The 22,999-nt window shown below is 34.7% G+C and overlaps 2 protein-coding genes across 4 annotated transcripts; both read left to right on the top strand.

Annotated features, from left to right (window-relative positions):
- Window positions 1-1,360: 1,360 nt before the first annotated feature.
- LOC142525160 (uncharacterized) lies at window positions 1,361-7,639 on the top strand. 3 transcript variants are annotated; one of them, XM_075629337.1, is made up of 6 exons: window positions 1,361-1,485; window positions 6,332-6,424; window positions 6,515-6,622; window positions 6,722-6,985; window positions 7,090-7,212; window positions 7,304-7,639. In XM_075629337.1, the coding sequence occupies exons 2-6, from the start codon at window positions 6,356-6,358 to the stop codon at window positions 7,592-7,594; spliced, it is 855 nt and encodes a 284-aa protein (XP_075485452.1). In that variant the 5' UTR covers window positions 1,361-1,485; window positions 6,332-6,355; the 3' UTR covers window positions 7,595-7,639. The 3 variants fall into 3 exon arrangements, with proteins under 3 accessions (XP_075485452.1, XP_075485451.1, XP_075485453.1); XM_075629336.1 differs by lacking the exon at window positions 1,361-1,485 and adding an exon at window positions 5,647-5,717; XM_075629338.1 differs by lacking the exons at window positions 1,361-1,485; window positions 7,090-7,212 and adding an exon at window positions 5,647-5,717.
- A 687-nt stretch (window positions 7,640-8,326) lies between these two features.
- LOC142525198 (heavy metal-associated isoprenylated plant protein 19) lies at window positions 8,327-9,850 on the top strand. Its single transcript, XM_075629390.1, has 2 exons — window positions 8,327-9,063; window positions 9,146-9,850. The coding sequence occupies exons 1-2, from the start codon at window positions 8,991-8,993 to the stop codon at window positions 9,337-9,339; spliced, it is 267 nt and encodes an 88-aa protein (XP_075485505.1). The 5' UTR covers window positions 8,327-8,990; the 3' UTR covers window positions 9,340-9,850.
- Window positions 9,851-22,999: the final 13,149 nt, after the last annotated feature.

Genomic DNA, 22,999 nt, shown 5'->3' on the forward strand with positions numbered 1-22,999 from the left:
GCGCGACTTGCTCTCCGTCACGGCTTCCATTGTTTCCTCGAGCCAGCAGCGACCCAGCCACTCCAGCCCCTTGCCCAGCCCCTGTCCATGACCCTTGGACCCTGATGGACCTATCCTGAGCCACCTAGCCCTAGCAGCGAGCCCCCTTGGCTACTGTCATCTTCCAGATCACGCGAGAGGAATCCCTGCTGCATGGGACTCCTCCAAGGCTGCGCACCAGGGGTCCTAGCAGACCTGAACCTCGTCCAGAACGAGCCCCCCCTCAGGACCTGGTTGAGCCCTCTTGCCCCATGCTTAGTGATCGAGCCACATGAACCACAACCAATGACACAACTTACGGTTCTTGTTCTTGTGTGTTTCCTACGGTTCCAGCTTCTATTCTTGTGTGTGTGCAGCATATTGTGCAAGATTCTAGGCCCTTAAATTCATGTAAAACATGCCCTATATCATCCTAATTCATGGCAGCCCCTTTTACAACATAAAAACATGATTTAAGAATCAAATAACACAAGTTTGAAACCTATGTGAACATAGTTACGAAAATAAAATTGTATGTCATGTTTTCTTTCAAATCATGATCAAATAAATATTGTGGTGTGATAGATGATTGAAAGAAAGAAGTATGGCGTGCCTTTGCGTTTTAAGCGCACGAAATAACGTTGACGACGAAGAACGGATCGAAACCTTGGCTTGTTTTCCTTGGACCCTTCGAACTTCTCTTCCAAAAAGCCAAGAGTATAGTGCCGTGTGTGTTTTGAGTTGGGAGAGAGTTTTTAAGAATTTAAAAGTGAGTGGCCGAGAGTTCTTTGTTGCAAAGTGAAGGATTTTGGTGATTTAGCAATTTAAATACCAATTAAATACCATCAAGGTTTTTAGGCCTATTAAGCCTCTAAATTAAGCTCAATAGTTTTAATTAGGATTTAATAACATATTAACAAAGTTTTTGTTTAAATAAATTTATGAATTTATTAGCCGGGTTGCCAAAAAGCTCGTATTTTAGTTGAAAAACCAACACCGATAAAATTTACGTCTCGGCGTATAAAATCACCTCAAAACCCCTTATTTTCAAAAAATAATAAAAAGCATCACCCATATTTTAATTTTAAATAATTAAAAACAATTATTTAATAAAAACATTTTCTATTTTTCAGCCCTCGGTCTCCGTTACTCGATCGCAACTCGAATAACCTTTAAAAATACATTTTAATGCAACCATGTAGAAAAATATATTTTAAACATGTAAATATGCACAACATATTTAATTTATGCAATTAAAACTATTAATTGAAATGCACAAAGAATTTAATAATTTGCGCATGTGGTTCGCGTGGACCTTAAATTTTCGGGGCGTTACACGTATTCTTCTTCTTTACGGGACGAAAAGAAAAGGCAATCTAGACAAAAATCCTCTAATCTGAACAAAAAGAAATTGCAATCGATGTGTATGTAAAGATTTGAGGGCTTGCACTGTTCTTCTTCTTCACGGTAAATATTATTCTTCTTTACAATTTCTCGGTTTTTGATTGTCTACATAAAGTTTTTAGGCTTTCATTCAACATATCTGTGTGAAGGGATCGAATGGGAGGGATTAATGGGAGTGCAGTTTCCTCGTGACGTAACTATTGTCTACCATCTATGTTTCGCATCTTATTTCTTATTTTGATATGTTGTAATTCGATCATTTTCCTTCTTGTAAGAACTAATTGATTTTTACTTGCTTTGTGAAAATGTGCTTGTTTTATAGTTTTTTTAACCACTGTCATATGCCGTAATGATGTTTATTAAATAATATAATGATTTTTTAACCAAAAAAATCACCAAGAGTATATATTGCTGCAGTGGACTTTCATATGCTTATCTGAGTCTTAGTTCACCAACATAAAACTACTCGTTTGAATTTTTAAAACAGAGGTCTTCACTTGGATGAGAAATTGACAGAAAAGATGGTCAAGTAGAGGCCACGAAAAAACTAATTTGATTTGACCCGTCTGATGTTCAAGTTTTTTGTTGGAGAGCTGCCTGATTACCTTGATTCGCACTACTAGTGCGACTGTTTTCTGGTTTATGCGTTGAAAATTGTAATTCATTGCTAAACATAATAGTTTCCTGAAAGAAAGGCTTGTGTCTTGTGTGGGAAATAGGAAGGGTTAATTTGAAATATAGCCTCACTCAAACATTTTATTTTATGATAATTTTTCATTGTTATTATTAATGTTGTCGTTGTCGTCAAATTAACAGCAAAGAAGTAGTGTCCTCAAGTTTCTTAGTTTTCTTTTGGGTTTAATGATACTTGCTGTGAAAATTTTGTTCCTAGCACAGATTATTGTTCAACTTTTGCATATGTGATTACGTGTGCTCGTAAATGATAGCAATGGTAATTATTTATGTAATTATTTATGGATGCTGACTTTGACTATTGAATGAATATATCTTCTCTTCGCATTCTCATTCAACAGTGTTTTTCTCTCCTTAATCTTTGGTTTGTTACCATGTATTCTGAAATCTTTCGAGGTTTTTTTTTCTCTTTTATTTTTTACATTATCTTGTCTTACTGCTTTGTTTGGTCATGCATTTTCGTTTATGTATTTGTGAATTGAAGTGTAACATAGAGTTTATACGAGGAAGGGTTAATCTTTCTCTCTTTCTTTATTTTTTTCTTTTAAGAATTGAAGTGTAACACGGAGTTTATAGTTCTGATTCTGATGGGAGAGTGTTGGGTGCAATAATTGTCCCTGCTTGGTAGAGTGATCGAACCGTGGTGCTTGAGCTACTGTACGGTTTAAAAGATTTGAGTTGCACCATTACTACTAGCTATAGATTTTGGTAAAGCGGCAAGCGCATGGTCCTACAATTGATATCAGAGCCAAGGTCACGGGTCCGATTCCCATTGATTGCAAGGAGTGCAATTATTGGGAGGGAGATTGTTGGGTGCAATAATTGTCCCTGCTTGGTAGAGCGATCGAACCGTGGTGCTTGAGCTGCTGTGCTGTTTAAAAGATTTGAGTTGCACCATTAATACTAGCTATAGCTTTTGGTAAAGCGGCAAGCGCTCGATCCTACATAGAGCTTTGGCATTAACTTCCACAGAGCTTGTGTTCCATAGTAGACACTCCCCCACCACGCCCTTTTTCATGTGCGTGTGTTACATACTCTTCCACCGGTTCCTGTTATCTATTTTACGTCCAAAAATACAATAAATCCATTTTATTTAATATCGTTTTTTTAATTATATATGCGTTATATAATGATATATATTTTAAATGTATTCATTCAATGTAAAATTTTATAACGTGTAACTTGAAATGACAACTAATGATTAACGAATGCGATATTCAAATATAGGTTTAGGTCGATTTTAATGGTGGTTGGTTATAATCGTTTGTAATTGGTTATTTGATGGTGTTGTTGATTTGTTTGTGTCCCGGATTGTTTAGTTGAAAAATACATTGTAATATTTCTTCAATTCTTGTTTTGCTCTGATATGCATATTCGTTTTTATTTTAATGTTGCTCTGATATGCATATTCTTCAATTTCTTCAATTCTTTAAGAAATTTTAGGCTTTTTACTCATGTATGCTTTATTCTACTAGGGATTGATTATATTTTTATGTGTGGTTTTTATTCGTAGGAACTCTTCGGTGAGTAGTATTTTTCAAGGACCAAAAACTTTGAAGAATCCTAACTCTCATTTGTGAGGTAAAACTTCAATTTGAATTGTTTCCTACCGCATGTGTGACCATCCTTAACTGCATTATGTCATTGAGTATCAATCTTAACTGCATTATGTCATTGAGTATCAATCTTAACTGCATTATGTCATTGAGAAAGCTCCTCAAGGCCTAAATTTCTTTTCCCTAGGGAATATCAAGTCTGAAATCTTTTATGTACTTTTTTTGTAATCCTATTAGATCACTGAGAAAATGCGATTACAATTGTTTGCAATATAAGATTGCAATATCTTCGTGGCAGAGCCGTACCTGTGGTTCACAGGGCCTGAGGCAATATGTTAAAAAAAGTTTGTTGTGATAAATAATCGTAAAGTTCATTTTGAAAATTAAAAATAACCAAAAAATAGATATAAGGAAAATATAATTTACGAGTTATATATTTATTTTTTTGCGATTTTTTTTTCGTGCGCCACAACATCAACCTAAGTCTAACGTAATGCAATATCATATGAACAATTATATTGAGAAAAGATTGAAATTGACAAAAAATGTAAGATATGTTGCCAAAATTGAAATTTATCAATATAAACTATCAAAATAACAAAATGATAAATATAATGAACCAATATTGTAAAAATATATGATTTGTTTTAAATAATAAATATAATATTTTATTCAAGAAAATAGAAAATAAAGATATGTAAAATAGGAAAGTATCACAATTTTTTGTGTTTTATTTTTTTGAAATGGGTCCAACTACGTAAATTCAAGAAAAGATGTCAAATAATTTGATTAAATCCACAATAACACAATCATCATATTTAATCATATTTTCAATGGATCAATGTCCAAATTTTTTTAAATGTCCATTACACATACTATTTAGGTGCATACCTAAATAACATGAGACTTATGGTTTTTTTGGGCCCCTGTGGGCGATGGCCTCTCTCGCCTCATAGGAGGTACGGCCATGCTTCGTGGCAAGAATATTTGATAAATGTTGTGTATGTTATTTATTTTTTTATATATATGGAACAAATATAAAATCTTATTTGTATTAAACATAAAATTTGTGTGTGTATTGTTGTATATATGATGATAATAAAAACAATAATATTTTATACTTTTCATTAATTTTTCAGCTGATAGTAAAACTATGTAATGAATGGTGAAGTCATATGTTTGTATCTTAGGGTTTGGGTGATTTACGAAATGGATAAGGAATTGATTCATCTGCCTTCAAAGCTTGTACTTGAGTATGAAGAAAGGGTACAAAAATTTATTACACGAGCTAGGAACTACGTCAAAACACGTGAAGTTGTCTTATGTCCTTGATGTCCTTGCAAGCGTTGTAAAAATAAAAAATATAAGAAATTTGACCAAGTGTACGACCACTTAATCATTAAGGGATTTGATCCTTCTTGCACTATTTGGGTCTTCGATGGTGAAAGTTATAACTCAGAATCTCAAGTTGAATGTAGTTCAGGAATTCATAAAGAAGATGAAAGTAGAGAGGCATATCACTTATATAAGGATGTCTTTGTACCTGAAGATGAGGTTGGACACAATATGTCTGAAGCAAAAGATTATGAGTTTGCTAATTTATTAGAAGATGCAGAAACTCCTCTCTTCCCTGGTTGTACATCTTATACAAAGTTATCAGCAGTCGTCACGTTATATAATTATAAGTCTACTAATAGTCACACTGACAATAGTTTCAGTGAGCTCCTGAAGATCTTAGTTGACATGCTTCCAGAAAAAAATACACTTCCAGAAACTGTTTACTCGATGAGAAAATTGTTGAAACCATTTGACTTAGGATATGAGAAGATTCATGCTTGCCCAAATGATTGTTGTCTATTTAGAAAGAATCTTAAAGATCTTGACTCGTGTCCAAAGTGTGGTTCCTCAAGATGGAAGGTGGACAAGTCACCAAAAAAGTTCGTAAAAGAGTTCCTGAAAAGGTGCTACGGTATTTTGAAGCCCGAATTTATGGACCAAAATCAGTGGGACTTGTTTGTAAAGAGGACACTATCACCCACCTTTCAAGTAAGTATTAATTCACTTTTCTTATCGGTATGAAATAATATAAAGAGCCTAAGGCTTTCGGCATGGTGTGATTCATTCTTTCTGTCAACCGATTTTGTTGTTGTTAGTCCACAAGTTGAGTTATGTATTGTTTCCTGGAAATATGTTGGTTGAAAAGTTGAAATGAAACAATGAGTAAGATTTGGAATATAATGTGAAGGATATATATGGTTATGCTTTTAAAGAACTATTCATTTTGATTACAAATGCTCTTCCGCCAAAGAAGTTTATAATGTTTCTATTTTTTTTTATGAAAAAGGTTCTTTTCCCAGGCTTAAAAATCAAGATTAAGAATCTCAGATACAATTTTTTTTTTTTTTCACATTAACCTAATAAAAAAATAGGCTATAGTAATCTATCTACATTAAGGGATTTGATCCTTCTTACACTATTTTGTGTCTTGTGATCTTTTTCGACTTACCTAATTCATTGAACTGTTATGATAAATATTTTTGTATGTTGTTCTTGTTTAGATGCTTCTCTCTCTTGTCACATTTATTCTCTATCGTTTGAAGCCATTACCCCAATTAACATGATAATACTTGTAACTATATCTTGGTTATGTCATATTTCAGGAAAAGAATGCAAGATTTAGAGCAATGAGGGTAAAACAAGACCACATTCACACAATGAGCCAGAGAGGTTATGCTCGTTTGACTCACATTATGGTAAATATTATTTTTTTATATTTTCTAATCTAAGTAATAAGTAATGGTATATATATACATTTTTTAAATTTATATATTTCTATATTTAAGGAGAAGACAACTCAGGGAGATACAAAAATTACAAGATCGCAAGTTTGGATTGAAGGACACAAGAAAAAAAATGGGAAACCTATTACTCAAGCTGCTGGAGAGAAAATGGTTATAGAATTATGTCTTTTTTATTTGCATCAGATCCTAAGAAAAAAATGACCAACCTAAATTTGTTATTTTCTTAAAAATTATCTTTGTTATTTGCAGAAACAAATACAAGAATGTCCAACTAAATCTCAAAATACAACTAACATTGCTGATGATGCAATTAGCCTTGTGTTTGGCAAGGAAGCTCGGGGTACAGTGTGTGGGATGGGCTTCGGAGTTACACCATCTAAATTTGGAGCTTATGTACAACAAAATAGCACTGTTAAACAACTTCAAGATATGGTGCATAACCTTCAACAAGAAATGCAAGAAATGAAGTCCATGTTTTTACAAAGCATGAGACAACAAAATCAACAAGAACAGGTTAGTAATTAAACAACATACAAAATCAGTTTGATATATTGTACATTTAAATGCTTTTGATTTATCATGAAGTCATGATTGACACAATTTGTTTGTAAACTTAGATTGTTAGTGGTGGCAATGGTAGCGGTATTGGGAATGAAGTTGGTAGCAATAGTGTTATCAATATTGGTGCAAAGAGAAGTTGTGATTTTGATAATGTTAAAAAACATTTTGCTACAGCTCAGGTAACTATCTTAAAAGTATGTGTTTCTAAACTACAAGATTGTTACAAAATAGAAATCGTAAAATTAATAAATTTGTATTGTTTATTTGCAGTCAAATTTGAAGAATGTGAGTTGTGGAGATATATGTGCTAATAGTAAATGTAAGTTGCTTAATTGGTCTGTTGATGGATTAGTTGTTGCGAAAGGTCGAATTGCATCTACAGATCCAAACACAAAAGTGCATCATATTGTTCTTGGTAGATCTTGTTGGAAAGTTTGGGTTGATAAGGTTTTGGTTGAGAAGGTGGATCTAATTCGACCAAATGATGAAATGCAGTTTCTTGATGATGCAATAGGAAGCACAGCCGCGTGGTTATCTAAATTTGTAGTATTGTGTGATTGATATATATATTCTACATATTTATGTGGATTGAAAATTTAATCATCGGTATGTTCTAGCTATTTTGTATCTTGTTTTGAATCTTGAGATCTTCTGTTTTGGTAACTTTTATTAATTTTGTGTCTCGATTATACTTAAATGAATCTGAATTTTTTGTTAGTGAAAGAATCTAAATTTTTCGTTAGTGTGAATGAATTTTTTGTTAGTGTGAAAATCTGAATTAGTGTGAATGAATATGAAATTCTGTATATTTCTCGTTAGTGTGAATAAATCTGAATTTTTTTGTACATATTTATTTTAACGGCGTGCAAACAGAGCACGTTGTCGACGTTTGTATCCACGGCGTGCGTAGCGCGCTGTGGCTTCTTATATCCACGGCGCATCGAGCGCGCTGTCGATTCCTATATCGACGTTTGAATCCACGGCTTGCCGAGCGTGCTGTCGATTCCTATATTCACGGCGTGCGTTGCATGCTGTCGATTCATATATCCACGACGTGCAATGCGCGCTGTCGATGCTTATATCCACGACGTACAATGCCTGCTGTCAATATCATTATTCGCAGCGGGCATTGTTCGCTGTCAATACTTCTGAGTTTCAACAGCTTTTAACTGCGCAGCGTGCGCTGTGCGCTGTGAAAAACCAATTTGCGTGCTGCGAAAATTCATTTTGTTGTAGTGATTTCGGCAACTTTACCGGCGACGTGAGACAAACGCCTTTAAGAGCCTTTAAAATCCTATGATGTGATCAAAGAAACATCATGCCTACGACCAACGAATAAAATAATTGCACCTTGTGTAACTTGTCAAGTATGTCAATTCTCCTTGGTGTGTGGAAAAGGATTTGTTCAAATTCCCTTTTCCGAACAAGGAAAGGATGGTTATTGTTTCCTTTGTCCAATTACTTTTAACAAGTCAAAAAGTATTTAATACAACTTGTAACATAATAAAATAATGTTGGAATCCTTGTTGACGTGTGTATATATAAATATATAAACATATATACATACATGCATAAGCAAAGCAATATCCATCCTAATAAGGATTCGTAACCTTGCAAAGAATATATAATATACCTTGTTTGGAACAGGAAACTTTCTCACATCATTAATCTTTAGAACAAAGAAATCGGCATGATCCTAAAAGCAAAATCATCTCATTTCTCACTTTTACAAATAACTAATTGTGACAAACCAGCTATTAATATATCGAGAGCTTCTAGTCTTCAAGTTCATGGCAGGAAAGGCAAGAATTTGTTTCCTTTTAATGCCTGTTTCCCGAATTCTCCATCATCAAAATCGTGCTTATTTACCTTTTTCATGTATTTTACCCCACAAAACAAGACAAGATTATAAAAATACAAATTATCTGACATCATTGTGAACAAACAGGCTCATTGCATGGTGATGAGGGTCAACCTAGACTGCAATGCTTGTTGCAGAAAAATGAGAAGAATCCTCCTAAATATGAAAGGTAAAACCTCATCATGTATAAAAAATAATTTAATTATTTATATCTTTTTACAGCTCGTAATAGTAAAAAAAATTTCTTGTAGAAATAGAGACACATCTAATAGAGAAACAACAATACAAGGTAAGCGTTTGCGGGAGATTTGATCCCGCGAATGTGGCCATAAAGATAAGAAAGAAGATGAAGAGACGGGTGGAGATTCTTGAAATTCAAGAGTTGAGCAATGTGGACAATGGATTTGTAGATGAAATGCATCATTTTCTACCACAACCTTCGTGATCAGGACCAACTATGTTGTATAACTAGTTGATACGAGTAGAGAATTTCAACGTATTAAATCTACATAAAAATTTACATAGAGTTCCAATAATTGAACAAACCACTTGTCATAAAAAAATCAGGAAGTAAAATTAAAGTAAGAGCGAGCTGAAATAATATTTGAATATTACTCGTGAAGTTCAATAAGAATTGCAAGAAAGGTAATCGAAGTGCCACGTTTCTGGAGTTGCAACTCCATCGAACCCGAGGCTTTGTACCTCGTACAGGTTCATCCTGTACGAGATATGGAATTTAAGGGACAAAGCAAGATACTTTATCAAAATCAATCACAAATTAAAGATTGAAGAGTGCTCAAACGAAGAAACTATGTGGCAAATTCTACAAGTCTGTTGACTCTGCACCATGGTCTTTGTCTTCTATCTTCATAAATGTCTTATATACAGTGTCTGAAAGTAAACTATCTTTATATAATTTATATAAGTAGTAACAATTATTAAACAATCTCTTTCTTTATCCTGATCAAATATTTATTTAATAAAGATTATAGAAAGATATACCCTTTTTTGCTGCAAAAATTATATTCTTTCTCATCTGTTTCCATTTATATGAAAAGCCAGCAGAAAACTACTTTTATAGGGAAACTTATTCTTGTTTCTGCATATGAAAAGCCATGGCTGAAATATTCATTAATTGCCCTTTTATATTCATTAATGGCTTCTAATTAGCGCCAGCAAAGCGGAGTTTGATCCATGAAGATAATTTTTTCAAAAAATATAACATGATGAAAGTGAAAAAATTTAAGAGTTGAATTTCAGAAATATAACCAGGCTTATTTTTTTTATTTTTCAAGTACTGATGAACGCGTATTCATTAGTTAGTTTACTTTCATCATCAAAGATTGACTTCTTCTTTTTTTATTTTGTTTCAGTTTAGAATTATGATATCTGTTGTATCTATCTTACAAGACACAGTGACAAAGGCTAATATTCGTGGTGTCATTTAATTTTAAAATCAAAATTTCTTCCCTTTGCTTGATATCCAAGTTACAAAATTCTTGTGGTTATTACATTCCACAAATACCATTTGTTCAATAACGATCATCAGCCGATATGAGCAAGGAAAGATTGCTTCAGTCATTCCATGGGCTGGAAGGAAATGATGGCGAAAGATGTTCTTGCATTTGGCTTAAAAAGATGCATGATAAACTTACGCGGCGTTGGAACGACTCATTCAATTTTTCCAAGAAAGCAATGGAGTCTGGAGATGGGACGAAATGATCCGAGAAAAATTATGTTGGTTGATATAAAGAAAAACAATATGCAATAGAGAATAAAGAAGTAGTATAGGGAAAAATTCGGGTTTGAGGCGTATTAGGAATACTTTCCTTTAAGGTTTTATTTTCTCTCACTTCTCAAAGTTTGCTAATCAGTTTTGGCAGCAAATTACCCCCAAGATACAATAAACCCTTCAATACCATAATGTAGCAATCATATTGTATTGGAGAATATATATTTATAGATAGACAAGAATTAAATGGAGAGTTGTGTCATTTCAAGAATCAATGTGTCTTTCCATGAATGAATGTATCTTTCCATGAATGAATGTGTCCATTAACAATGCAAATTTTAGTAAATAATTGATAGAGATGCATTTTGGAATCAAATGATACAACCAAGAGACACAATTATACAACCCAAAAGTTGTGAGAGTTGGTTTGACAATTTTATGCTTTAATGTTGCTTCAATTACAATCTCTTACAAATTATATATGCCCTCAAGATGGGATTTGCATTGGCACTTGTGTCATTGTTCATATTCTGGAAAAAGCCTCTTCCTGATATCTCTTAGTTCTCAATTTGGGCAATCCTCACTGTTATTGTCATGTTCGAATTCAGCGTAGGTATTCCAAATCAAAATAACAGTATACCATATGAATTATATCCGTGTTTTATATTTTAGTCCTGCTATACTATAAATCATGATATTTGAACTGTTGAATAAATTTGCAGGTGCAATATTCATAAAAGGATTCACCGTAGTTTAGAGAGGTTCTGTGCTGGAATGCTTGCCTTTCTCTTCGCTGGGTTGTATTAGAGTATTTGCTCAGCAAGCTAACTTGTGGCTTGGGCTTTTATTGACTCTATTGTAAAACAATCTATATTTTAATAATGTTTTACGATTTTGTTCAATTATGATATTATACTTTATCTTTATACCATGCAAACTGCGTAGACAAAGTAGTTGAATATACAATAGGTACCATGAAGTCTACCTCGCAACGTAAGATCATGAAACTCATTAGGACGTGTATCGTAAGTTCTAAACAGGTTCCTAGTCGAATCAGCTGCCTAAAATAAGGATAAATGTCGCTTGAGTTTGAGACTAGATTTTGTGATATAAATACCATGTTTCATTGGCAAGGGCATGAAGATGTTCATTCATATAGATGAGTGATCATATAATGATACACTGAACAACCTTTCCTCAGACTGTCCAAGTGGTTCTCATTTATCGAGTGGAATAGTCCGTGGTTATGGTAAAACACTATTATTCCTTTGACCTGGAACAATGTAGGGGCTATATGTACTAGCATACACTTTAATCCGTTTTCCGACTCCATTGAGGGTCATCAGGTGGCCAGGTTGGGTGCAGCTCCGAAATACGTATGAAAAATATGAAATGTAGTCGGAGATTCACCGTTTGCCTACGAGTGAGGATATCCTATGTGATCTCATGAGTTAATTGTGCAAAGCGTTTATGGCAAGATCAAGAAATGTGCTTTAGGAAAATATGTTTTCCTTGTTGCACGTACGATGCCACTATTAATACTCAAAGATAATGAAACTTTTGCTTATTCGTTTTTTTAAAATATGCTAGAATTTTTTTTTCAAACCTCATTTAGCATTCGACCAAACCATAAAATATTTTTGACATCATTTTAAAATAATAAAACAACCAACTGACATTTAAAAATCCAAAGGAAAATAGTTTGAATCATAAAATCGTCAAACATTTTATCAACCTCAAAACATTATTTGAAAAGTATAGCTGAAACTATAACCTCTCAAAAACCACTCATAAATAAATCGTCTTAAAAATATCTTTAACATCACTTAAAATCATAAATCATAACTAGTGCGGAAAACTAACGTCGGTCATCGGGTTATGTGCACCTTCAGTCCAGCAAAAGTCAACCATCAAGACCTCTATTAACATTATTATCACATTCACATGGATCAATCACACCTAGTGAGTTTAAAGACTCAACACATCATATTCTTGATACCAAATAATACGTATAAGAATCACATACAACAGTGAAAATACTTGTACTTAAAATACTGTTTTAATGAAGATGCATAAACTTCAAACATGAGCATTTTTGTAAACATTTTCATGATGCATAAACTTTAGAAACATTTTCATGATCCTTTTTTGTAAACATTTTCATAAACATATCTATATCATCCTCAACATATTCATGTTCATATTATCATCAACATACGTATTCCTTTTTCCTTTCATTGAATTCAGATCGTTAATTGTGACTTTCGTGTTCATCTAGGTCTACGTGTTGGGCGATGGATCCATCTACATGTAACCACAGTACTGGGCGGCGGGGACACCAGAAACACTCTCACCGGTCAATTGGGCATTGGCCTATTATATCCTCATATGGAAATACGATCGTCAAGGCTCCCTCGTGAGCCTTCTCCCATAGACGGGCTCCCTCTGGGCCTTTTTCCATTAATGGGTTCCCTTTGGGGCATTCTCCCGTAAATGGGCTCCCTCTATGGCCTTCTCCCCTCACGACATCCCCATTCATATCATCATATACGTATCAATGGAAATAAGATCGTCGGGCTCCCACTAGGACCATAACCCTCACGATAACTCCAACATATCATCACATTAGTCACAATTACTTCACTTCCTTCAACGTTTCATATTCTCACCACTTAATAAAAATTAAACATGCATATAACGTTTTTCTTTTAAACCAAGCATGCAACATATCATTTAAATATCAATATTATATCATAAAAATCCGTAGACATTTAAAATAAACGTTTTAACATATAAAAATCATAAAAAGCCATAAACCTTTTAAAATCAACATTTTAACATATTAAATCATAAACATTTAAAATAAAACTTTGACATATTAAATCCATAAACATTAAAAATACATATTTTATCATATAAAAATTATAAAAATCCATAAACATTTAAATAATCATAGTAGCATATAAAACAGCATTCAGGATACTGCTATGACGTTTACTAATTTTCATGTGAGAACCGGATATTTTTTCCTATTAATCAACCTTGTAACTAAATATTTTAAAGGAAATGTTAGGATTTTTATTTTTGATACATATATTGTGATGAGATATATGAGAATTAATTGGAAATACAAGATCAAGTCATTAAATTAAGCATAATTTCGAATTTAGGAGAATAATTCAAGATCATGGAAGATTTGGGCAAGGTAAGGACATAAGGAAACTAAATAATGCATGATTGGTGGGATACAACTCTAGATTTCGAAATTTCCCACTAGATTATATGACTGATTGTGGTAATGGATAGATACATGGTTACTTGGAAGCAAATAATCAAAGATTGCTCAAAATCCTCCCCACATAGCAACCCAAATTTCGAATCAATGGAGGCAAGGAGATCAAGGAATAAATCTCCCCATTTTGGTAGCTGAATTTTCGAAATTTAGCAAGGAGATTTGGAGTCAATATTGTAAGATTGAGGCAATTTTTAGCATGATTTATGTAAGGCCCGAGATTTTATTACTGTAATATGAGATTAATTTGAAATGATTTATTTATTAATTAAGATGATTATGAACGGAACGGATCAGACCGAGAGAACCGAAAGAAGATTTGACGTGAATTACAAGAAGAGTCCCCCACGCACATGCGCGACAGGTTTCGGCGCACATGCACGAAGATTACAGAAGCTATGACGCACATGCGCGAAGAAATGCGCCCATATGCGCGACACGTCCAGAAACATTGGCGCACATGCGCGAGATAAGGCGCGCATATGCGCGACACCTCTAGAGACTTTGGCGCACTTGCGCGAGATGAAGCGCGCATATGCGCGAGTATTGAAATGCCGAGACAGTAGGTCTCGCGCATATGCACAAGTAGAGGGCGCGCATATGCGCGAATCATGCAAAGCGAAAGGATGCCACTTGCCCTTACATGTGCAACGTGTATATATATATATATATATATATATATATATATATATATACATACAAAGGTGATTCAACATTCGGAGGAAAGAAAGAAAACCGAGAAAAAGGGTCAGGGGAAGTGATAGAAAATCCTTACGCCTTTTGTGAGAAATTCGTCTGTCCGATTTTAAATCCGACTTCGGTACTGAGTTCCTATCGACGCAGGCTACAACTGAACGTAAGTTTTGTTACGTTTAGACATGATTTGAAATTATGATATTGTCAGAATTGAATATGAATCAGATATGATGTTCCTGCTACAGTAGGCATTGTATAATTGAAGTCAGATTAAAGAATAGACTGGTTATACAATTATTATGAATTTCAGAGTTGATTTAGTTGAGATTCTATATCAGAGTTGTGTTATTATTCAGATTATGAATTGTACTGATACTGATTATGACTTCTGATATTATATCTGTGATGTTAAGATTGACAGGGTTATCAAGACTGTAGTATTATACCGTCGAAACACCAGTTGATTGATATTGATCAGATTCAGTATTGATTGAGATTGTATTGTTATGTCATTGACATTAATCAGATTGTGTTTGATTTGAGTATTGATCAGAACAGGTTTTGAATCAATTTATATACTGATATTGTATTTATGCGATTGTCATTGCCAGACTGGGTATGGACAGATTGGAATACGAGACTTCGTCTTCATCAGACCGAGAAGAGAAAGGTATAATTTGATGTTAATTGGGAGATCGACTTGAGTTAGATTTAACTCGAGTTTTCCTAAACCACATACTTGTATGGTATTGTTTTTATACCTTTGTATTTTAATGATTATGTTTATTCTATTGAATTAGAAGTAGAAAGCAGAGAGCTATTGAGTGAGAGTCACTGACAGAGGGGTTAGATTTTGACAGTATAGTCACTGACCCATTGCACATTGTCAGATTAGGCTTAGTCTTGGTAGATACGCCAAGGCACTGGACGTTTGGTGTATCGATATGCTTAAGATACAGACATTGTTCTTATTGTAGATTATTCGATACAGCTAGACCAAAGTCCAGAAATAAGAACGTACCGCCACCGCGACTGGTAGTAGTAGGTGGGAGACTTGTTACGTTCTTATTCACCGGGATCCCTAGATTAGAATGAGAGACGAGTCGAGTCTTAGATATCGAGACTAGAACTTGATTACAGAGTTGTATTGATTTATGTTTCGTAGATTACGATTTAGATATTATTTACAGATTGGTATTGATACATGTTGTTTGATTATGCTACATGTGATAAGATATAATTCATGCTTTTATGTTAATTCAGTTAACTGCATGTATACATTATTTATACTGAGATTTATTCTCACCGGAGTTATCCGGCTGTTGTCTTGTTTGTATGTGTGCATGACAACAGGTGGGACAGGATCGGGGTCAAGAAGACGATGAGAGGAGACATATTAGAGTGGTGATTCCGGACTTATTGTAGATATGGTTTTAACACTTGGAATCTAGTAGTTGAACCTTAGTCTAGTTTCATGATTATTGTACATTATTGTACTTCTATACTGAGATGTATATTAGTAAATTCCATTACGTTCCGCACTTGCATTTTAAAAAGAAAAATTTTTAGACCCTATTTATCTGAATTGATAATTAACTCCCAAAGATGATTAAGAAGATGATTAACGTCCGGGTCCCCACAACAGGTGGTATCAGAGCTATAGATCCTTTAGACTGAGATAGAAGAGAATGAGCGGGGTAGATTGAGTTTTCTTTCATTGCATGTGATTTCTAGCATGAGATTTATTTTAATGTTGACTTACATGGTGTGTGCTAGCATGACATTATGCTTTACTGCTTTAAAATACATGTTATCTAATTATCTGATTTGAATTGGTAATATGTATTATTGAGTATGAATCAGATTTGATTCTTGATCAGCAGTAAGATGATCAGAGAAAGATTGGAACAGATTTGTAGTATTTGGGTTACTGATGGTTTTGGTAATCAGATATACCCCTTAGAAGAATTCCAGAACGGGGCAGTACCTTGGTTGAACAGATAGATGTATCAGAAACTCGGATGGAAATACAGTTGGAAGAGTTTCAGTTATTTCAGCCGCCGATTCTGAGTGGTATCGAGACGTCTGAAGATTGTGAGAACTGGTTTGATGACATAGAAATACTGTTTGATTTACTTGATTATTCAGATGAGCAGAGAATTAAACTGATATTACACCAGTTACGAGAGACTGCCAGGAGTTGGTGGATTACAAGTAAAAGAATGCTAGAACAGAGAGGTACAGTGATTTCGTGGGAAATATTCAGAACTGAATTTTATCGAAGATTTTTCTCAGTTTCGTACTAGGAGGACAAGAAAGCAGAGTTTGAGAATTTGAGACAAGGTCAACTGAATATTGAAGGATATGTTGCTAAATTCTCTACTCTACTGCGTTTTGCTCCTCATGTAATTGAGAATGATGAAGCTGTAGCGGATCAGTTCATCAGAGGATTGAACTCGGAGATAGTTGCATTGATGAATATGCAGTGACCTTACCATTTTGTTGATGCCATGAGTAGAGCGAAGAGAGCGGAGGCGAGTCTGATTAGACAACTAAAAAGGGTGTGTGCGATGCAAACCCAGATACAGCAATCCCCTCTCCGATTTGATCGCGGCAGCACGAGTGGAAAACAAGATTTGCTGAAAGCTCGAAAGAAGCCATTCAAGAAGTTAGGTAGTGGACTGAGTGGTTCGTCTAGCTCCAATGGTTCCAGCCCGAGTTATACTGGAGTTTACTGCAGAATGTGCGGAGGAAGACATCCCACGGAGCAATGCCAGGGAGTGACTGGTAGTTGCCATATCTGTCGACAGTCTGGACATTTTGCAAGAGTCTGTCCACAGAGAGTTTCCCGCAGATTTCAGGGAGCTGGATCATCTGGGTGTGGCGATCGAGGAACAGACCCAGGGCACACTTGATGATATAGTAACAGGTACTGATCTTTTACGATTATGTGGCTTATATATTGATATATATACTAATGCATTTTCTACGATTATCTTTGACTGAGTTGCATTAATATATGATGTACCTATTGGGTCTGTATTTACTGTAGTATTGATTCCCTTATTTTGTGGGAAAGAAAGATTGATATTGGAGATTTCTGTGAAATACCGTATACTACAGTAAGATGAGAATAAGATTGAGTTAGATTATGATGTACTCGTGTTTGCTGATTTGACCGCATTATTGATATTAATATGCTGAACAAGTACTAGAACTATTATAGATTCCTTTCAGGAGAGTATAAAATTCATACCAGATATGGCTGATGAGTAAAGATTTCACGGTAAGGATTCTAGATTTAGAATTTCTTTGATATATGTATTGTCTATGACTCGATTATTACAGAAAGGAACAGATGGTATCATTACGTATTCAGTAGATGTACTGAAATCGAGCCTAGCATTGGCAGATTTGCCAGTGATGTACGAGTTGGCTGATATTTGCCCAGATAAGATTTCAGATTTGCCTTGTATTAGAAAGATGAATTTCAGAATTGAATCGATACCAGGTATTGGTTGTCGTTTTAGAATTCAGCACAGAATGATATTGAATGTACAGAATGACACTGAATGAAGTGAAAGAATTAAAGGATCGGTAGAAGAGTACCGACCAGGAGTTACATCTGATTTAGTGTTTCTCTATGGCATGTTTCAGTATGTTTAGAGATATTCTGTTGATTTCATGCTGGTTGTATTTATGATATTTTGATATACTTGCAGCATCTAATTGACTGAATCGAATATCTGAAGATTGTATTGAATACTCTGAGAACTGTGAATATTGTATACAGATATTATTCAGATATGAATCCTGCTTGAAACAGATTGTATTCAGAGTATGCGCTATCTGAAGTTAGTATACCGATTGATTTTGACACAGTTGAGATCATGATCAGTGACTGCGAATGATACCGATATCAGAAAGATCAGAAATATCAGAAATTTCAGAAATGTCAGAATTGTCAGAAATTTATTTTGATCTGAGTTGGCAGATTATCTTATACGATTGTTGTTTTGTATCTGCTTGAGTATTGTTATTGTTCTAAAATAGTATTTGAGATAGCTTATATTGTTTGGGGGCATATTATATTTACAGATGATATATAGCAGTTGATCAGCACGACATGAAGACGTGATTGATTAGTCAGAATTGACAATATTGCCAGAAATTGCAATTTTATGAGTTACTGAACTCACTAGATCAGTATAGACTATTGATATTGTGAATCTGATTTGATAGTACCGTTATTTTGAGTCAGTGTTTGATACAGATTATTCAAACCGAATCAGAGCTGAATTCGAGAATTACGGCAGTTCAGAGATTTAACCCGAATGTTCAGAACTTAATTTCGATAATCAGAGCAGAACATCGATCCGAGTAACAGATATGTGATTTTTACTGTATAAGAATGATTATCTTATGACGTCAAATATTTCAGAATTGTACAACCGAATTTGATATCGATAATCAGAACCGAATACCATGTAGGTATTTTTCTTTAGTTTATATTATTAACTGATTTCTTGTGCTGCATAGTTCGAATTTGAAATGACAGATAGGGTCAGAAGCACAGAAATGGATTAGTAGTCGTTCAGGTAACAGAAAGTGTATGATAATTCGAACAGACAGTTTTGATATAGACAGATTAAATCAGTTATGATAGAATTATACTGAAATGTTGGCAGAATTGTACTGATATGTCTGAATTGTCAATAAATGAAGACAGAAAAATAGAAATCAGAAGATTTATTACAGAATTTGTATATTTCTGACTAGACCTAGGGAGTATATTTCGATGAATTTCGTAATGAGACCACTGCAATACTTTCCAGATTATGATATGATATGATTGTGATTGACAGATTGTTCAATCTATATCTATTAGTTTGTACAAAAGACCGTACAAACATGACCAGAGGACAAAGATCGATGTCAAAGAAATGGTCAGATTGACCAGAATGTTGAAATAGATTATATCAGATTGTGAATTTGGATTGATTTTGTACTTGTGGCAGAATATACCATAAATTTTCTTATATATTATCCACCGACTGACAGATAGTCAGAGGGTACTATCCAGATATTGGAAGGTATCCAGGGAGCTGCAGTGCTGGATGCTAGCACTGATTGATATGACATATGGTCGCTGTGTGAATTATTGTATTCAGATTACCAGATGGACAATGAGATAGTTACAGATGACACATTGTACAGGGAGTACTGCAGAGTTCTTTGATATAAGAATAATATCTCAGAGATACCTGAGATAGGGTCTGATACGATCAGAGATATGACAAAGAAAAGGTAGCTAATTCAGAAAAGAATGAAGATAGCTCAGACCTGACAGACTTAATATGCCAACGTCGGATGGTGACGATTGGTATTCGAGGCTGAAGATTTAATATATCCTTGAATAGGATAAACATATTTGATAACAGCTGATGGTAGTGATTTGTTATGGGCTGTGGTTTGGTATATACGGATGTTATATAGCCAGTATTGCGAGATTGATTTTGTCAGAGCTATTTTGAGAGATAGAATCTAATATAAGATGGAGATTTCAGAATGGATTCATTAAGATGAGTTTCTGATTTATACTCGTTATACATTTCTTCTAATAGATCTGAATTGATTACTTACGAGTTCGAGGACGAACTCAGATCTAAGAGGGGGAGAAATGTAAGGCCCGAGATTTTATTACTGTAATCTGAGATTAATTTGAAATGATTTATTATTAATTAAGATGATTATGAACGGAACGGATCAGACCGGGAGAATCGAAAGAAGATTTGACATGAATTACAAGAAGAGTCCCCCGCGCATATGCGCGAAGATTACAGAAGCTATGACGCACATGCGCGAAGAAATGCGCGCATATGCGCGACACGTCCAGAAACATTGGCGCATATACGCGACACCTCCAGAGACTTTGGCGCACATGCGCGAGATGAAGCGCGCATATGCGCGAGTATTGAAATGCCGAGACAGTAGGTCTCGCGCATATGCGCAAGTAGAGGACGCGCATATGTGCGAGCTGATAAATAAGCGGACAGAGCTCTCGGCGCATATGCGCGGCACTTGGGCGCGCATATGCGCGAATCATGCAAAGCGAAAGGATGCCACTTGCCCTTACATGTGCAACGTGTATATATATATATATATACATACAAAGGTGATTCAACATTCGGAGGAAAGAAAGAAAACCGAGAAAAAGGGTCAGGGGAAGTGATAGAAAATCCTTACGCCTTTTGTGAGAAATTCGTCTGTCCGATTTTAAATCCGACTTCGGTACTGAGTTCCTATCGACGCAGGCTACAACTGGACGTAAGTTTTGTTACGTTTAGACATGATTTGAAATTATGATATTGTCAGAATTGAATATGAATCAGATATGATGTTCCTGCTACAGTAGGCATTGTATAATTGAAGTCAGATTAAAGAATAGACTGGTTATACAATTATTATGAATTTCAGAGTTGATTTAGTTGAGATTCTATATCAGAGTTGTGTTATTATTCAGATTATGAATTGTACTGATACTGATTATGACTTCTGATATTATATCTGTGATGTTAAGATTGACAGGGTTATCAAGACTGTAGTATTATGCCGTCGAAACACTAGTTGATTGATATTGATCAGATTCAGTATTGATTGAGATTGTATTGTTATGTCATTGACATTAATCAGATTTTGTTTGATTTGAGTATCGATCAGAACAGGTTTTGAATCAATTTATATACTGATATTGTATTTATGCGATTATCATTGCCAGACTGGGTATGGACAGATTGGAATACGAGACTTCGTCTTCATCAGACCGAGAAGAGAAATGTATAAATTGATGTTAATTGGGAGATCGACTTGAGTTAGATTTAACTCGAGTTTCCCTAAACCACATACTTGTATGGTATTGTTTTTATACCTTTGTATTTTAATGATTATGTTTATTCTATTGAATTAGAAGTAGAAAGCAGAGAGCTATTGAGTGAGAGTCACTGATAGAGGGGTTAGATTTTGACAATATAGTCACTGACCCATTGCACATTGTCAGATTATGCTTAGTCTTGGTAGATACGCAAAGGCACTGGACGTTTGGTGTATTGATATGCTTAAGATACAGACATTGTTCTTATTGTAGATTATTCGATACAGCTAGTCCAAAGTCCAGAAATAAGAACGTACCGCCACCGCGACTGGTAGTAGTAGGTGGGAGACTTGTTACGTTCTTATTCACCGGGATCCCTAGATTAGAATGAGAGATGAGTTGAGTCTTAGATATCGAGACTAGAACTTGATTACAGAGTTGTATTGATTTATGTTTCGTAGATTACGATTCAGATATTATTTACAGATTGGTATTGATACATGTTGTTTGATTATGCTAATGTGATAAGATATAATTCATGCTTTTATGTTAATTCAGTTAACTGCATGAATACATTATTTATACTGAGATTTATTCTCACTGGAGTTATCCGGCTGTTGTCTTGTTTGTATGTGTGCATGACAACAGGTGGGACAGGATCGGGGTCAAGAAGACGATGAGAGGAGACAGATTAGAGTGGTGATTCCGGACTTATTGTATATATGGTTTTAACACTTGGAATCTAGTAGTTGAACCTTAGTCTAGTTTCATTATTATTGTACATTATTGTACTTCTATACTGAGATGTATATTAGTAAATTCCATTACGTTCCGCACTTACATTTTAAAAAGAAAAATTTTTAGACCCTGTTTATCTGAATTGATAATTAACTTCCAAAGATGATTAAGAAGATGATTAGCGTCCGGGTCCCCACAATTTAGATACCATACTTAGACCTCTACTCCTCCCCTATAAATAGTGCATCAACCCTAGCCATGCTCACACCACAATTTCGAAATCCTAGAGCTGAAAAACTCGAAAATTCCAGCAGCTTGTCCAAGCCGAAACCCTGCACAAAATTGTCCAAGAAAGCCAAGCCGAAGTGCCGCCGAGTGAAGAGCAAGGAACGATCCACTTTGAGAAGCCAAGCACCTACGTTTTTAGCATCAATAATTATTGTAAGTGGGCTTGTTTTTAAAATTTAAATTTTGGTTTTATGCATATGAAATTTCGGTTTTTGGTTTTAAAAATTCGGTCGAGCTCCGTCTCTTGTCTATACGTTTTTTTACGAAAGTTGTCACGTGTATGTGTTGACACTGTTAAGATTCCCTGAAAATGGGTGGAATTCCAACATATGGCCCTTCACAGTGGGATAGAACCGTTTTATAGCCTCGCCCCCTTAGAGGATTAAAACTTAGGGACTGACGTCAGTAAACCGTTAAAGGTGAAAAATCGCAATGTTGTTATGTTACGGATACGATGTTACGTGAAACGTCTGCTTATCCGTTTTCTT

This window comes from Primulina tabacum, chromosome 14 (assembly GCF_025594145.1).
Source record: "Primulina tabacum isolate GXHZ01 chromosome 14, ASM2559414v2, whole genome shotgun sequence".
Lineage (NCBI taxonomy): Eukaryota > Viridiplantae > Streptophyta > Magnoliopsida > Lamiales > Gesneriaceae > Primulina > Primulina tabacum.

What these genes read in the sequence shown, in the direction of transcription:
- LOC142525198 (XM_075629390.1), top strand. Translation starts at nt 8,991, where the DNA reads ATGGTGATGAGGGTCAACCTAGACTGCAATGCTTGTTGCAGAAAAATG. An exon ending in AATCCTCCTAAATATGAAAG is followed by an intron (nt 9,064 to 9,145) that starts GTAAAACCTCAT and finishes AATTTCTTGTAG; the next exon opens with AAATAGAGACACATCTAATA.
- LOC142525160 (XM_075629336.1), top strand. Translation starts at nt 5,661, where the DNA reads ATGGACCAAAATCAGTGGGACTTGTTTGTAAAGAGGACACTATCACCC. An exon ending in CACTATCACCCACCTTTCAA is followed by an intron (nt 5,718 to 6,331) that starts GTAAGTATTAAT and finishes GTCATATTTCAG; the next exon opens with GAAAAGAATGCAAGATTTAG. An exon ending in AAGCTGCTGGAGAGAAAATG is followed by an intron (nt 6,623 to 6,721) that starts GTTATAGAATTA and finishes TGTTATTTGCAG; the next exon opens with AAACAAATACAAGAATGTCC.